The sequence below is a fragment of the Euprymna scolopes genome, chromosome 36, assembly GCF_053919585.1.
Source record: "Euprymna scolopes isolate OS-2025 chromosome 36, ASM5391958v1, whole genome shotgun sequence".
Taxonomy (NCBI): Eukaryota; Metazoa; Mollusca; class Cephalopoda; order Sepiida; family Sepiolidae; genus Euprymna; species Euprymna scolopes.
In genome coordinates, this window is record NC_136517.1 from 18,635,924 (window position 1) to 18,653,553 (window position 17,630).

The 17,630-nt window shown below is 31.8% G+C and overlaps 1 protein-coding gene across 1 annotated transcript in view; it reads right to left on the minus strand.

The window, feature by feature from the left end:
* The window catches only part of LOC145260376 (mitochondrial-processing peptidase subunit beta-like), a 47,687-nt gene that overhangs the window by 17,373 nt on the left and 12,684 nt on the right, over positions 1–17,630 (minus strand). The window contains exons 2-7 of the mRNA XM_080118322.1: positions 15,020–15,166; positions 12,831–13,047; positions 9,135–9,226; positions 6,430–6,536; positions 3,914–3,993; positions 1,434–1,546 (exon numbers count right to left, since the gene is read on the minus strand). Of these exons, the coding sequence (XP_079974448.1) occupies positions 1,434–1,546; positions 3,914–3,993; positions 6,430–6,536; positions 9,135–9,226; positions 12,831–13,047; positions 15,020–15,166 (756 nt within the window). The remainder of the gene's footprint in view (positions 1–1,433; positions 1,547–3,913; positions 3,994–6,429; positions 6,537–9,134; positions 9,227–12,830; positions 13,048–15,019; positions 15,167–17,630) is intronic.

Below are 17,630 nucleotides of genomic sequence, written 5' to 3' on the forward strand. Positions count from 1 at the left end.
TTCACTGAACGGCGAGGTAAGTACAACTATTTCTCCTCAATCTCAAAATTTATCGTCTAAGCAGATTTCAAATACTACATATATTAACAAATTGACTATTTTTTTTATCATCATGCAATATATTTTTGAAACAAGTTGCTAAATCAGATTAAGCAAATAAGCAAAGAACTTTTTTTCTTTCACAAGGGAGTCACCACTTATCAAGGTCCGAAGACCACTTGAGGATAAGTGTTAACGAATATATGGTGGTCACTGGGACAACAACATAATGGTAAAATACCTGGTTATATCCGTTTTCTCAGTCTTTACCTAGCTTCTATCACTTTATAGCTAATAAGAAAAATATTTGAAATTTTGTAGAAAAAAAATGCTATTTAGTATTTGTTTGATAAAGTAACTATGATGACTGCATTTTATTGGCAAAAAATAATTAAAAATCCTATTTCTAAACAAAAATAATTAAAAATCCTATTTCTAAACAAAAATAATTAAAAATCCTATTTCTAAACAAAAATAATTAAAAATCCTATTTCTAAACAAAAATAATTAAAAATCCTATTTCTAAACAAAAATAATTAAAAATCATATTTCTAAACAAAAATAATTAAAAATCATATTTCTAAACAAAAATAATTAAAAATCATATTTCTAAACAAAAATAATTAAAAATCCTATTTCTAAACAAAAATAATTAAAAATCCTATTTCTAAACAAAAATAATTAAAAATCCTATTTCTAAACAAAAATAATTAAAAATCCTATTTCTAAACAAAAATAATTAAAAATCATATTTCTAAACAAAAATAATTAAAAATCATATTTCTAAACAAAAATAATTAAAAATCCTATTTCTAAACAAAAATAATTAAAAATCATATTTCTAAACAAAAATAATTAAAAATCATATTTCTAAACAAAAATAATTAAAAATCATATTTCTAAACAAAAATAATTAAAAATCATATTTCTAAACAAAAATAATTAAAAATCATATTTCTAAACAAAAATAATTAAAAATCATATTTCTAAACAAAAATAATTTGTTTTGAAATAATGCTGAATACCTTTTATATCTTTTTGCAGATTATTAAAAAAAAACAGACAAGGTAATTTTGTTTTAAAAATATTTATGTAATGGTTTTTAAGTTAATTTCTTGAAATTTTCCAGTCAAAACATTCTTTAGACATGCGTAAAATTGAAATTTGATATCGTAAAAATCTGTCTAAATAATGTAAACTGCCTTTTTCTTTCTTTTTTTATCTATAAATCAATCTATCAATCAATCAGGTTTCCATTTGCATATCGACACAACAAACTCTAAAAAGACGATAACCTTTAATAGTATACATATTGGATTGTTTAAAATATATTTAATTGCGAAAAAAAACAATACCTACCTCACTACCACTAAAAAAAAACAAACAATACCTACCTCACTACCAGTGAATCTGCAGGTACTGGTTAAAGGAATTGCTCCTTCGTAGCCAGCACTAATCCCACCAAAGTATTGTTCGGACAGTTTGACCAAGTTCTCATGATCGACTCCTGCAAAAAGGATAAAAAAAAAAAACACCATCATAATCATATTAAGAGTTGTGGAACTTGTACAGTTTAATCACGGCATTAAAAAATGAAAATATCGAAAAAAAAAATTTATATTGTACGTAGAATGAACTCCTCAAAAAAAAATAATTTTCACTTTATTTTATCAAGTAGTTTTTTCTTTTTTTCCACAGCAAAAAAACTATTTGGTATGATACCGAGCAAAAGGTAGACACGTTTCAATTTTTAAGAAGAAAAGCTAGTATTTAAGATGGGGAGGGAGTGTCGGCGCTTTAAATTGAGTTATCTTCCGGTGGTGTGTTTTAAAAAATTCAAACATGGCTACCTTTAGCGTGCTGTCATGAAAACGTGTTAAAAAAACAAAAAACAAAAAACACTACTCGATCAAATTATGTGAAATTTTTTCAGAGATCTTCAGTCCAAAACAGATACGTACAATATAACTTTTTTCTATATTTTCATTTTTTTAATGTCTTCATTAAACTGTACAAGTACCAGAGTTGTAACTGTCCCTATAAAATAAGCATAACAATATACCACCCTGCGTAGCATTAATTTTACCATCCATTAGTTGTGGACATGTTCTTTGTCCGTTTGGCAAGGAGAAAAGTATGTGTAGTTTCTGTTCTGATACTACTCTCCATCTTTTGTCCTCAGTGAAGAAATCCTTCTTGACTGAGGTAATTTTTATTTTTGTCACAACCCAGGGTACCTTGGCAACAAAGAAAACAAAAGAGCACAACACATTTATCTACATTCTAAATTTTATAAAAGGGATTCTTTAAAAAGGCTCAACCCTCCAGCGAAAAAAAAAATTTTTTTTAAATTTAATCAAAGCAAAACTGAAGAGACAAATCACGTAAAAAGTCAAAAGATTTGAGAAAATTTGGATCATTTTTCGATCCTGTAATGGAGGCATAAATATAATCATCGTATTTAGTTTAACGTTCGTTTTGCATGTTGACACGTGTTGGACGACTATTTTTGTAGAAATTGACTACCAAACTAACCTATCTCTGGCCAGGTACTTATTTATCCCTCTTTCTTATCATTTCCCCCCATGTTTTCCATAACCTTCCCCGGCGAACTGAACCTGCAGTCTCAACTGTTCTCCATCCACTAGCCCAAGAATTCTCACCTATTCTTTCAATGTGACCATACCATCAAAGTTTCCTTATACTATCCCGACTTAATCTTCCTCTAAGCTCATCAGATCTAAACATGTCTTTAAGACATCTTACACCTCCATCATATCATTCTCTAATCATTTCTCTCCATGCAACGCATGTCTTCATGCCAGACTGGCTAAGTTTTATTTCCATACATCATTCACGCTGTACGCACACGCTCAATAGACTTTTCCATTGGTTAGCTAGTTGGTTAGTTGTTTTTGTTTTACAGCATATCAACCCTTTTCAGGTTATTTAATGCTGAATCCAGTGATTTTGAAGAAAAAATTTTTAATAGAATATCTTTGTTTTTTGTTTTTCAAGTCAGTTTCTACTAAACCCATAGTTGGGACCCTAACAGATACTACCACTCTGGGTCAGAATGGACCTGGAAGCAATAGCAATTAACGGGTGGCTCCACACTCCCCAAAGCCCGCAAGCTGGGGCCTCACCATCGGATATAGTTTAAGGTCATATCCAGGACCCCATTGGTTAGCAGTGATAATGTTTTGCTTGTTAGTTAATGGCAGAAGTTTCCCCAAACTTCTCCAATAAAACAAAATTCCATTACAGAATTATTGTAGGGGTCAGACAAAAAGGGTGTGGCATCATCATGAACCCACCTTGGAATCGGTACTGCAGCAACCATTAATAATACATGCAATACGCTCTTAAAAAAAAAAAAAGAAAGAAAAAAAAAAGAGGTACAAGGGAAGTCATCTTTGAGAGTACAGTTATCATCATTTCTTAGTAAGTGTGGAATTCACTTAATTTCATCAAGTAGTTTTTTGTTTTACAGCGAAAAAACAATTTGCTATGATACTGAGCAAAAGGTTCGATTTTTAGGAAAAAAAGCTAGTATTAAAGATGGGGAGGGAGTGTCGGCGCTTTACCTGGAGTTATCTCCTTTTGGTGTTTCTAAACTCCAAACAAAAAGTTAAGAAAAAATCCAAGATGTCTGCCTTCAACGCGCTCTCATAAAAACATGTTTTTCCGCTATAAAAAAAAAAAAAAAACTACTCGATCAAATTAAGTGAATTTTTTTTTTTTCGGAGATCTTCAGTTCAAAACGGATATGTACAATAATAACATTTTTTTGATATTTTCATTTTTTTAATGTCTTGATTAAACGATACAAGTACTGAAGAAAAAAAGTGATGGGAGAGAGTCATCGTCTTACCTCCTGCAGCAGACAACACAATGCGTGGACCCTTATAATGTGTTGAAATATATTCAGTGAGGTCATTGCGGTTAATAGTTCTGAAAAAGATTAAAAGATTAACCTTATTAACATCAGCAATCAAGTTTATTGAATCTTCCATCAACCAAACGAACTTGTTTCTGCTTTCATATTTCACATCCGCTTTTTTTTCTTGTATTATTTTAATTATTCAGCTTTCAGAGTGGTGGATTAGGTGGTGTTTTTTTTTTTTTTTGTTTTTTTTACAATGGAGTCACCACTTATCAAGGCTTGGAGATCACTCGAGGATAAGGGTTAATGAGTGTACAGTGGTCAAAGGGAATATGCTGTAGATGTATGTAGTGGAAATTTGGTAAATTGGATTATGATTGAATGAGTGATTGGTTTTACGGCACATCAACCTCATTTAATGCCGGAGTCTTTTTTTTTTTTTATATATATACATTAATAGTTATAAGTTTTATATATGTAGCTGGTGTTCTGTGTCTATGTTTATAAAGTTAAATAAGCTACTGTTTTATTGCTTTTTTTAATTTTGTTGAGTAACCCTGTTATCTTCAGATACTTGAGGAGGGCAGTTGGTTCTACATGAGTGAATATGTCCTTTACAGTTTAAATTGGATTAATTAAGGGGATACTAGAATTGTTTGGATGAACCAGTGGCGCAACAGATAAAGTGTTAAGTAAAATATGTTACAAGTGGTAGCCTTCTGGAGGTTGATGGTTTAATTCTCATAACGGGTGATACTAAGAACAAAAATTACTTAAGAATTCTACCTTGTCATGGCCAATGTAACGAGAACAATCTAGCCATGTGTATTAAATGAAGGGTTTTGTTAAAAATTCTGTACTGATTTCCAAGTTTTACAAGATGACCACGAAGAAGGTCGGAGGCTACATTGGCTGAAACATTGTGAGAATAATATTGAGAATTTGCCTTTTGAAATTGGATGTGGTTTTTTTGAATCAAGATAATTTTAGGAAGATGAAGTGTAATTATGTAGTAATATATATATATAAAAGTGAAAATGTATGTATGTATGTATGTATGTATGTATGTATGTATGTTTGCTAAAAACTTTTGACCGACGGAACAAAAATTCACAAACTTGGTCTCATATGAAAGCCCCACCCTTCGGACGACAAATATCGAAAAATTGGCCCAAAAGGACCATCAGACGTGCGTCAACTGATCGATTTTCTGCAGCCCCCCCCCCCCCCCAAAAGTGACATTTTAATGTTAAACATTATATATTTTTAAATCGATTAATAACTGCCCCCAAAAATACGGGCGCCAACTCTTCTACATAAAGTGTACACGGGGCCGTTTATTTTGGGTCAACTTGTATTTAAAACCCGCTGAGTCATGTCACATGATCTTGACGTCAGCAAGCTGTAATGGCAGTCTGAATTTAAAAACATTGTTGTTATCGGTAAAAATTTTTTTAACCCTCACACAAGCTAAACTATGAACTTCTACGCTATGACAACGTTACCAAAGTTATTAGCACGTTAAAAATAGTTAGATACGATAGTTAAACGAAAATAACAAGCCAAAAATGTGAAGTAAAAAAAAAAATATGCTTACAAAAAATATTAACAATTCGATTGTTAATATTTTTTGTAAGCGTATTTTTTTACAAAAAAAAAAAAAACAGCCAGACGCCATTTTCTTTTTTAGTAACACTCTTTAGAGTAAGGAAGACGAAGAGAGAGAGAGAGACACACACAAACGCAAACAGAGAGAGATGTCTAGACAGGAAACGAAATACGTAATTTAATAAACGCTACACGCTGAATCATAAAAAATGTGAAGTAAAACAAAAAAAATATGCTTAAAAAATTATTAACGATCAATGTTTTTAGCATTACTTCATATTCTTTTTTTTTATCACTCTTTAGAGTAAGGAAGATGAAGAGAGACAGACAGATAGAGAGGGAGAGGGAGATAGAGAGAGACACACACACACAACAGCAGATAGAGAGAGAGAAAGATGTCTAGTCAGGAACTGTGTTTTAAAATGTAAACTAATAAGAGTGATTGTATTTGTTTTTCGAGTAACGTTTGTTTCTACGAAAGACGAGACCGCTGGAATTCTAAGAACATATACAGCACTTGGATCTTAGCCAAAAGACCATGTAAACAGGTAAGAAATGTTTTAGTTTCAAGAATTTATTTTTGTAAGATGAAAAGAGAGAGATAGAGAAACAGAGAGAGAGAATTCTAAGACAGATACTACACTTTCATCTTAGCCAAAAGACCAAGTAAACAGGTAATAAGTATGTTTTATTTTGAATAATTTAGTTATTTTTATTTTTATTATATACACTTTATACATAGTTTTTACCAATTATAATAAAGTCATTATTACTTACCCCCCCCACACACACCTACAAACACCCGGGCAACGCCAGGTACCCCCGCTAGTATATAATAACAGAAAACATTGTTTTTGAGTTTTGGATGACGTGGAATTACATTGTTTGCTACTTACTTAATATTCTCGGTGGGTCCAAGGATAGTGCGTCCAAGAGGTGTTGCTTGGTAAGCGGTGGAATGCAAATGGTCAAACACGACTTCTTGCAGATTCGTTTCCACCTCCTGAAGTAAAAAAAATAAATTAAGATTTAATGGTTAGAAAACCAAACGAGTGTGAAATTGTTTTTAATAAATATTGCTATTTATTAAAATTTTTTTATTCCTTCAAATTTTCGAATCTTAAAATATTCATCTTCAGGAAATCAGACAGTTGTTCTTTTGTTTTCTTTTTGTTTTTCTTCCTCCTATATGCTATGGTGGTGGTAATCCCTGGCATGACTTAAGATGTTTGAAGTGAAAATTAGTGTTGGGGCGATTAATTGGAATCGGAAAAAGCAAAACTTTTTGGGGCATCGGAATCGGTATTGGAAAATTTTGTTATTTATTTTCTGATGCCAAAACGATTCCTTTAATTATCTCTTTTTTTTTTTGATTTTGTTCAAAACAAAATCTTTTACAACTGGTAGTAATTATATAAAACTAAATATTTATTGATTTTAAATTACCAGTCAAACTAAAATCTACAGATTACCCCCTCAAGTGTATTTTCACATTTGAGAAAATATATACACATTTAACATGTGTTTCTACAGTAATCGGGAAAAAAATAACTTTATAGTACATATTTAAAGATTATAAAGAGTCGGAATCAGGAATTCAATAAGGAATCGGTAATTATATCGGAATTGGAAAAAATATTGGAATCGTCCCATCACTAGTGAAATTGATGTCTTTTGTTTGATTACAGCTTTTTGGCGTCTGCCGAACACATAAGTAATAAAAAGTAATTCATAGTTTTAAACACTCGATAATAAATTAAGATTTATGGTGGGGAGGAAAAAACCCCAGAATAAACTGTCCAATTGGTTGAAGATTAATATTTTACTATTCGAAACAATGAATAATTTTAATTTTAATAAATAGCAATATTTATGAAAAAACAATTTCACACCCGGCTAGTCTTTCTAACCATTAAATCTTAATTTTATTATCAAGTGTTTAAAAACAGTGAATTCATTTCTTTTTTTTTTTTTTTTTTTTTAATATTCAGTTGTTCAACAACAGTGCATACAATTTTTCAAGAGGAAAATTTTTTACAAATTACAAAAAATATTTAACACAAACAATAACAGAAAAGCAAGATCAAACGAATATTCCTAAGATGTGTGCATTCAATCTGTATTTATTTATATACATCTATATTTCTCTGTATGGTTGTTTGGTCCACTTTTCCTAGGAAACTACTGAATTGATCTGACTGAAATTTTGTAGGAACCTTTTCTTTGATAAGTTGCAGCTAAGTATTATGGTATCCAGCCGACGCACAATTTAGGGTTAATAGGAATCAATACAGATTAGTCACCACAATACCACATTTACTCTAGAAGTTTTCTCAAACTACTGCGTCAATATGGCTGAAATTTTGTATGATAAGTTGCAGCGAACTAAGTATTACACTATCTGTTCGATGCACAGTTAGGGATTAATAGCAATTAGTATTTAATGCACAAATGAGCATAAATTTAATAATTTTATTGCGGACTATTATCCTCATCTTTTCATAGTTGCTTCACAAACGTTTCGACCAACTATTCCCCTGGGCATCGTCAGGTGGTAACTGCTGATAGAGACGTTTAATCCCTACGGTTCCAAGTGAGAATTGTCTGAAGATAGTGGTTTCAATCCTACCCAAAGCCGGTCATAGGCTTGCTTAGCCAAAAACGTGGTGGGAAGACAACTATGGATGGCAGTAATTGCTGAGAATGCAGTTAAGAGATTCGGTGTTCCTATCCGTCGCGGTTACCACCTGACGAAGGCCAGAGGAATAGTTGGCCGAAACATTGTGAAATAACTATGAAAAGATGAGGGTAATAGTCCGCAATAAATAAAATTAATAAATAACACTCATTTCGGGTCAATGATCAAAGTGTAGTATCTGTTCAGATGCTGCACTTCAATTTCTTGTTCTTGGAGGAGAAATCCTTCATGACTGAGACAATTTTTATTTTTGTTCCTTTTCTCCACATTAAAAAACGACCCTGGTGTCTAACTGTCCCGAGGGGAGGCATAGTAAATAGGAATAACACTCATCTCAATAATGAGTTCCAATTGAAATAATATATAAATTCAATAATATTCAACCATCAATTTGGCATAAAGCACTCCTAAGTCAAGTGGCTATAACTTTTGCAGTTATTGTCAGTTAACATACTTCCTAATTTCTAACGTAGTGCTACTGGAAATGATGACAAGGCAAATCAGTCTGTTCACGTTTATTGTTCTTCAGTATTTCTATTGTGAAATATCGAAATAAAATATAAGAAAAGGACATTATTGAAAACGTATACAATAAAAATCAACATTATACAAATAAAAATCAACATTATACAAATAAAAAAAATGACACAATCTTTATTTGCACTTTTAAATAACAAAGTAAAAAAAATAAGTTTTTATTTTATTTGAAATTTTATAAGAACTGTATCTTTATGAAATTATAAAAAATAAAACTTTTTAAAAAACTTTTAGAAATGAAAGTTTCCATTTGAATTTACATAATAAATATATGTTTATGAAAGTATAAAAAATAGACATGAGAGAACCCCCCCGCCCCGCCGCAGATTTATCTATTATTATAATGAAGAACAAAAGATACATTACCTGCATTTCTCTGAGGATGACTCCACGCTCACGTTCAATTTCTTCTTCCCCCAGAGTACTGTTCTGGATAATATCAGAAAGAATATCCAAGGCTGAAAAAAACAAAAACAAACATATATAAGCAACAGCACTAATTCTTATCCAAATGTTTATTGAAATCGGATTAAACCTATTTAAACTTGCATGCTAGATTGAAACATAAAACAAATGGTTTGGAGAGTGGTCGATAGCTATTCTTGAACGGGTTGATAAATGCAAGTGTAATATAGCGTGGATGGCTATGTGCAAATTCACGTGAAATGTCATCACCAGTAAAGAAAGAAAAAAAACTATAAAAAGGAGAAAGAAAATGATCATGTGACAGACGTGGAGCATAGAATGAGATAATGTTCAAGATCACGTGGGTTACGTTATGACCGTAACAATGAGGAAATGTTTTCGTTACAAAAGAAAAAAATGAGTTGAAGTTCTTTGCTATCCTTTGTCCACTTTGCGACTGAGGCATACAATGTGTTGTTTCCCCACATTAATGCTACATAAAAAAAGCTGATAAGTGTAAAGAATTCAATTAAAATTTGAAGGTACGGCAAAAAATTAATTTATTCTAATGATTGTTCTAGTATCTTTATAAGATATCTCGACTCGCCATGTAATAAACCAAATTGCAGATTGGGGTTTTATTTTGTAGTTGAAAGCTGGCTTAGGACGAACGCAAAAATGTTTAATCGCAGCAACAAATTTGGATGCAGTGTTGGATATTATTCTCTCAGTGATCGTTTCAGTAGTTTCATCTGCTACCTGATCCCGGTTATTACATAAATTTGTTCAATTCACCAGCAAAACCTCTACCAGATAGACCTCCGACCACCACATCCAACGACAGATCTTCAATCATCTTAATGAGCAGAAATTATTTCCATATAAAATTCATCTTGTGATAAAGTGTTTTTTTTTTTTTTTATATTTATACTACTAAAAATAGAAAAGCAAAGGTTACATAATCCCTAACCACACTTGAACCAGGTTCGGGGTTAGAACCAGTATTTTCTAAAGCGATTTTAACTTTTTTCTTTTTAAATCTTTGCATTCTTTTTTAGAATTGAAATCACTACAAACAAGGCATGAATTAACTTAATATAAACAGGTATAAAAAAAAAGTGGGTATAAAAAAAGTGGGTATAAAAAAAGTGGGTATAAAAAAATAGTATAAAAAAAGTAGGTATGAAAAACACTTCATGGTCAAAAACTAGTCAACGATAATTGTTAAATGGATAGATTTCAACCCAGAATACAGCGATTCTTCATCCTTTCAGAAATATTTGAGGATTAGACACTGAATCCTTAAATATTTAAATATTTGCTTTTGACAACCCGTTTTCATTTTTACAAATTCAGTTTTCTCTGAACGTGAAAAGGTTTTTCCTGTTCAAAATTGCAAAAAGTCAGTTGTAAATGGCATTTTCTTTGCTAAAAGACTGGTTGAAAAATCAAATAGAAAATTATTTTATGTTAAACCTTTTTTTTTTTTTATAGTCTGAAAATTTAACCGAAACATTCTTATTCCAAAAGACAAACAAAAAAAAATCATCAAAAGTTATACATGTTTGACAAGTGTTGAGATAGATATATATATATATATACACACACACACATACAATGATACCTTGAGATATGAAAGAACTAAGGATTTTTTTAACATGATGATGCATCATATATTTACATCCTATTATATATTTACGTTTTTTTTAGATATGATTTTAATAATTACATGATGCCAAAAAATTTAAACAAAATGCACAAAAAAAAAGTGCAAAACCAGGGAAAAAAGTGTGTATGTGTATCATAACCTAGGCAATGCTGTCTCCGCCTTCCTCCCTGCCCTCTCCTCCTCCCAGCACACCTTCATTAGGTGCTTTTTGTTTTTTGTTTTTTTAAAAAATTACATTTTCACCCAAAACAAGGCACAGTGCCACTTTGATGTAGGGGGCTACTATCAGAGACATAAGTTGCTGGGTTATTATGTAGGGAGTTGAGCAGCAAGATGTCTGTTTACATTACACTTGAACTTCTGCATGTCAGTACAGTTGGGAAAGCAGGATCCCAGAAGAGAATTTCAAAGTCTAGAAGTTCTGGGGAAGAAACTATAAGAATAGAAGGCTTTCTTACATTTAAGGATTTCTACTGTGCAGGGGTGGGACTTTGCTGCTTATGGGGTTTGTCGGGGTATTTACGTCGACAAGGTACAAGGGCTTGTATGTCGTTGGAGCATCCACTATTAAAATACTTGTAAAACAGGCAGAGGGCTGCAACATTTCATCGATGAGACAGAGGTTGAAGCTTAGATGATAGTTCAAGACCTATTGGCGACTCTCTTTTGAACACTGTCCAGGAGTGAGAGATTATTAGCAGATGCATCAGCCCAAATGTAACAACAATACTCCATATATGGGCAAATGGTGGCCTTGTAGAGATACAGGATACTTTCAGGAGTAACTTTCTAGCATGGTATACAGAGCCCATCTTCTTTGCAGCAGCCTTGGCAATGCTCTCAATGCATCTGTTCCAACTCATGTTCCCTGTGAACGTTAAGGTGAGGAGTTTAAAAGAAGTACTTTTAGGTAATGTATCTTTAGCTATTGGTGGTTGAAAAGGTTTCTTGTAATTATTAAAGGCAGCGTTGAATGTTACCATCCATTTTTGTCCCCGTTCCACTACAGACTGGAAACTTCTTGGGTTTCTGCCATAACCTTGGAGCTACTGATCCCTGTTTCCATGGTAACTTGGTTACAATTTTATTCTTTATTTCGTTTTTATTCATCCTTTGTTAAAACTTAGATATTGAACATTTAGTAATTTCATTCAACATTTTTAATTGTGTGTGTCTTGCTTCTATCCCTCCCTCTTCCTTGCATCATCCCATACAGTAGCACTCGTCTACGCAGGGAGTACAACACTTTCTTATATTGTTTTTATTAACATTTATTATAATATATCAATTTTTTTGCCCCATTACTGTTGTATTTATCTTTCTTTAGCCATTGTTGAGCGTACTTTGAGCTTGTTTTGGGTAAATTTCTTACCTTTGGAATGTATTATTCTGTTTCTTTCAATTCTAATAGGAATAATTATTTTGAAATACAAATTTTTCAAGATATGATGGAGGTCATGCAACGAATTCGCATCTCAAAATATTACTGATTAATTTATATATAAATATATACTAGCCTGGGTTCCCGGTGTTACCCGAGTGTTTGGAGGTGTGTGTTGAGAGGAAAAAAAAGTGGTAGCAGGCAGGCTCGAACCCGTACCGCGGAGGAGGAAAAGAATGTGACCCCCCCCCCCAAAAAAAACGTGACGCCCTTGTTACCAAACCGGAAGTGGCGAAGGCTTAAGTTAAGGCTAGTCAATCGAAATTTCAAAAATATTGGCAAAAAAAGCACCCCCTTCTCATAGAAAAGTGCCCAGTTATGGGCGAAGGAATTAACGTTTTTAGTCAATTTTTTTTATATTTATCGTTTGAAGTGTTGTGCTTCAAAATGATACCGATCTCGTGAAAATCCGTTGCCTCTGTCGAAAGTTTTAGGCAGACATACATACATACATACATTTAAATAGACAGGTGAGATTTATATTATAGATAATTAAAAAAAAAAAAAAATGGAAAAAAAAAAAAAAGAAACTTAAACATGAAGAGACCTTGTGGCAAATCTTTGCTGAAACACTTTGCATAATAAACTGTTTGTTCACGGGACGTGTAGGCATTCAGGTGAGCTCCCATGTTCTCCACCTCAAGTTCCAGTTGTGTCTGCGATCGTTTCTTGGTACCTTTAAAAATCATGTGTTCCAAGAAATGAGCCACGCCATTGTTTTTATCTGTTTCAAATCGACTGCCAGCATCTATCCACAATCCAACCTGAATAAAACAAAAACATTAAATTTCAAATCAAAAAAAAAAAAAACAAAAACAAAAAAAACTCAACAATTTCTAACTCAGAGATTTTTTTAAAATCTGACAGTAAAAAAAGTGTACAGTTTTTTTTTTTTTTAACATTTTTTTATAAGTGTAACGGGATCCCAGGCGATGCCAGGTATCCCGTTCAGCTAGATGAAGATGAGAGAGGATGAGGTATGGTTGGGGGGGGGCATGCTGACACTATCCATCAGAGAAATAATATCTGCTTCAATGAAAGGAAGATATAAATCTGATAATAGGATTCTTTGGAGCAAGAGATTGTTTTTTCTGGTTGGGTTTGGTAAAAATGGATTTCGAATAACTAATTGAGTGAGACAGGTACAATAACTTGGGTTCAAAATGTCTGTGAGATGTTGTCATTTGGCCCACCTGTTGTATTTAACTTCCAGACCACCAAACAAGTGATAAGTTAGTTTGGACAGATAATAGTTTCTTTGGTAGAAAAGTAATTTGAGTTGAAGAGAAAGAGAGAGGGGAAAAGAGAGAATCAGAGAGAGATATGGTTATGAAAGAGAAAAGAAAAAGAATATAAAATAATGGGAAAGAGAAAGAAGTAATCTTCAAATGACAGAGAGGGAAGAGGTTAGTTTTATAAAAATGATTGTCTTTTTAGAAATATAGTCTTTTACTGGCTGGCATTGAGACATGCACATCGCCCTCGACCCACCTGGGGAAGGGGAGGGGGCAGGAGAAACCCTCATAAGAGACAAGTTGAAAAGCTCTTGTTCTTAGCTGGGAAATTAACTAGATGAACTTAAGTTATTCAACCTGCATCACGAAGCTCGGATCAAAGAACTTAATTTTAACCAAGTGTACCTTGAATATCTTAAAATGATTTATAAATAATTATTTTGTTTGGTTTATACGAAAATGACCTGAGTTTTTCTTTGTTTCTCGATTGCCGGACTAAATAAAGATGCAATTTATTTCAGGTATACCCTGATGCCAGACGATGGAAGAGACAGGCCGGATCCAGCACGAAGCCAGAGTGACGGCCGAAGTGGACAATGTGGCAGCCACATGGACTTAGGGTCATGCATATTTCGTGTGCCCTGAGCAGCAGAGAGGTATTTTCCAGTGACCAGTGAGAGTCTGGTCACCCTTTAGGGATCCACCACTAGACGATTATGAATGTAGCGATGCCGAGTTGCATCTATGGTCCTGTGAGCCGGGAGCGACGAACACGACTAGAGGTATATCACAAGTGTGCTCCCATGAGCCAGGATCCGACGGATGCGGCTCCCGGCGAAAGGGGGTAGAGCTATATAAGTGCATATTGAGTTTTTAGTTGCCATCATTAACTATTACCCTTTCTCCTGCATGATAATCTTTATAATATTGTCAGTTAGTAGGTTGGTTGGTTGTTTTTGTTTTACGGCATATCAACTCTTTTCAGGGTATTTAATGCCGAATCCAAAAATTTTGAAGAAAATTTTTTTGATAAAATATATTTGTTGTTTTCAAGTCAGTTTCTATTCAACCCATAGTTAGGACCCTAACAGGTACTACCACTCTGGGTCAGAGTGGACCTGGGAGCAATGGCAAAGGGTGGCTCCACACTCCCGAAAGCCTGCAAGCTGGGGCCTCACCACTGGATATAGTTTAAGGGGTTATATCCAGGACCATACAGTTGGTAGGGAAAGCTAAGAAAAAAAAAAAAGAAAAAAAAAAAAAAAGAAAACCCTAAACAGTTAAATAAGTTAACTTTGGGACAATTAAAATGCAGATAAAAAAATGTCACATCTAAATTACACAAATGTGATTTAGTTATAGTAATCAAATTTTGCTTTCAACAAGGGAAATAACAAATAAAAAAGTGGAAGTGTGTGCTCCCTAAATATGAGAGGTGTAAAAAATTAGATAAGGGTGAGGGGGGGGGGAACAAAATAGAAGGAAAAAAAAGAAAACTTACAGTGCATGTTGGAATGCCAGAATCTTCTGTGGCCACACGCAGACCATTAGCCAAAGTGGTTACTCTGGTTTCAGGTACATTCAATAAAGTTTGTTCATAAGTGGCCGCTTTAGCAGAATACAGACGCTTACCAATGAAAAGGGAAACCTGTGTGAAAAGAAAAAAAAAAATGGTTAAAGGGAGGAGTTCAGAAATTCATATCAAAGTGTTTTAGGGATTTAAAACAAACAAATAAAATCATTGGTAGTTTACATTTTCTCCTAAATTTTGATTACCAAATATACTTGTGTATAAGTTGATCTTTTTTTCACTTTTTATTTCTGTTTTTCCTTTTTTTTCTTTTTTACTTTTTCTTTCTCTTCTTGGTGAAAAGATTCGGAGTGAGTAAAAAAGAAAAGAAAAAGGAAATATAGAAATAAAAAGTAAAATCAACTTCTACACAATAACTTTCTTAACTAAAACTTTTGTAATTAACTTTGAGCAGAGTCAAAAACGATGCTCAAAATTTATCTACAAGTGCAGGAACAATGTTTGAACTTTTAAGAAAATTTGTAGGGGGAAAAAAATATTAGAAATTGACAGATTTTATATTCTTGTTCCATTTTTACAACATATTTTTGGTTTATTTTTTTTTTTTTTTAAAACAAGGCCGATAGCCATTAGTCGCATGCTCTCATGTAATGAATAAATGCGTGAATGTAGGATTGACATGAAATTCTTAAAGATAAACTAAAATGACCGAAAAATGGGCTGAAATGACTTAAATAAATAAAAAGTAAATGACTTAAAATGAATATAATGAATTTAAGGATGAATTGAATGACCTTAAGAATGACTTGAATGCTTAAAAAATAACTGGAATCTTTCAAAAACAACTTGAATGATCTGGAGAATGACTTGAATGGCTTTGAGACTGACTGGTTGTAAAGTGGGTGATCATTTTACATTGAATTAATACAGAAAAGTGATCCCCCACTTTACATCACAAAGTTACAGACATAAGTACAGCATGTAGTAAGAACAGATACTACACTTTGAGATATTAAATCCTTTATTCATGTTAAAAATACAGTGAAAAAAATCAACAATTGGCCAAAAGGCCAAGAAAAGCTTAAAAAGCTAAGAACAGCATCTATACACAACAGACCTTTGATCTTAACCAAAAAGGCCAAGCACAAAAGTGTTACGGACAGGCCAACAGACAGACAGACCAACCGACGGACGGAGTGACTTAGAGTCGCTTGCACATGACTAAAAAGAGGTACCTCTCAAAATTATCAAAGGCTTTTGATCATCTTAATTAGAATAAACAGTAAACCCATATTTACTGAGATATATATATATATTTTCTTGAAAAAGGATTTCGGCCTCAACAGAAAGATGTTCAACAAAATGTTTAACCATAAAATTTACCAAAAACTTAATATTAAACTATAAAAAGAAAGATACTAGAATTTAAGCAAAAAATTATTATTTCAACTCAATCAGATGTGCCTTATGCACTAATAAAAATGCAATTGGCATTTTGTTGAACTTTTTAAGATTTTAAATATTTATAAATTTTCTCATTATAAAAAACGATTATTATATTGATTATAATTTTTTGACAGAAGAAATAAAATGAATATAAAACATTAGAAGAACAATGCAAAATTATCCAATTATATCAATAAATATTAGTAAATTGTGTAAATAAATCTTGAAAAAAAATGATTATTTAGTAAATTGATTTTAATTTATTGTTCATTTAAAAAATATTCAAATATTTTAAATCACTTAATTGTCAGCACATTTTTTCATTATCAAAAAAGATTATTGGATTATTTTTAATTTGCAAAATAAAAACCGGCAATGAAAAAATCGTAAATCAGCAAAAATTAATAAATTGTTTCATTATAAAAAAATATTTATATACTACAGATATAATCTATGTTTAATTAATTTTAATCAAGTAAAACAAATATTTTCTTATCAATAGCATTGTAAATAAAACAATCGTTTTTGTTATGATAAAATTTAATGAATTCACTGATTCTGGATGTTTTAACTGTACTTCTATCTTTCCAAATTAAAATTAATCTAATAAATGTATTATTATGACAAACTTTATTGATAATTTAGTGACTTTAGATTTATCTTATGATTTAAAAATTTGTCTTCTAATGTTTTTTATGCAATTCATTTTATTTCTTCTGTCAAAAAATTATAATCAATATAATAATCGTTTTTTATAATGAGAAAATTTATAAATATTTAAAATCTTAAAAAGTTCAACAAAATGCCAATTGCATTTTTATTAGTGCATAAGGCACATCTGATTGAGTTGAAATAAAATATTTTTTGCTTAAATTCTAGTATCTTTCTTTTTATAGTTTAATATTAATAGTTTTTGGTAAATTTTATGGTTGAACATTTTGTTGAACATCTTTCTGTTGAGGCCGAAATCCTTTTTCAAGAAAATACTTAACTTTTTAAAATTCTATTCATCAACAACGTAAGCAACAATAAAAATAATAGAATTATATTTATTAATTAATAGAACATGCTAATGATCACAGGAAAAGTATTACATAAAAAAAATTTACAGAAATTTGTTTTAAATTCTGAATTT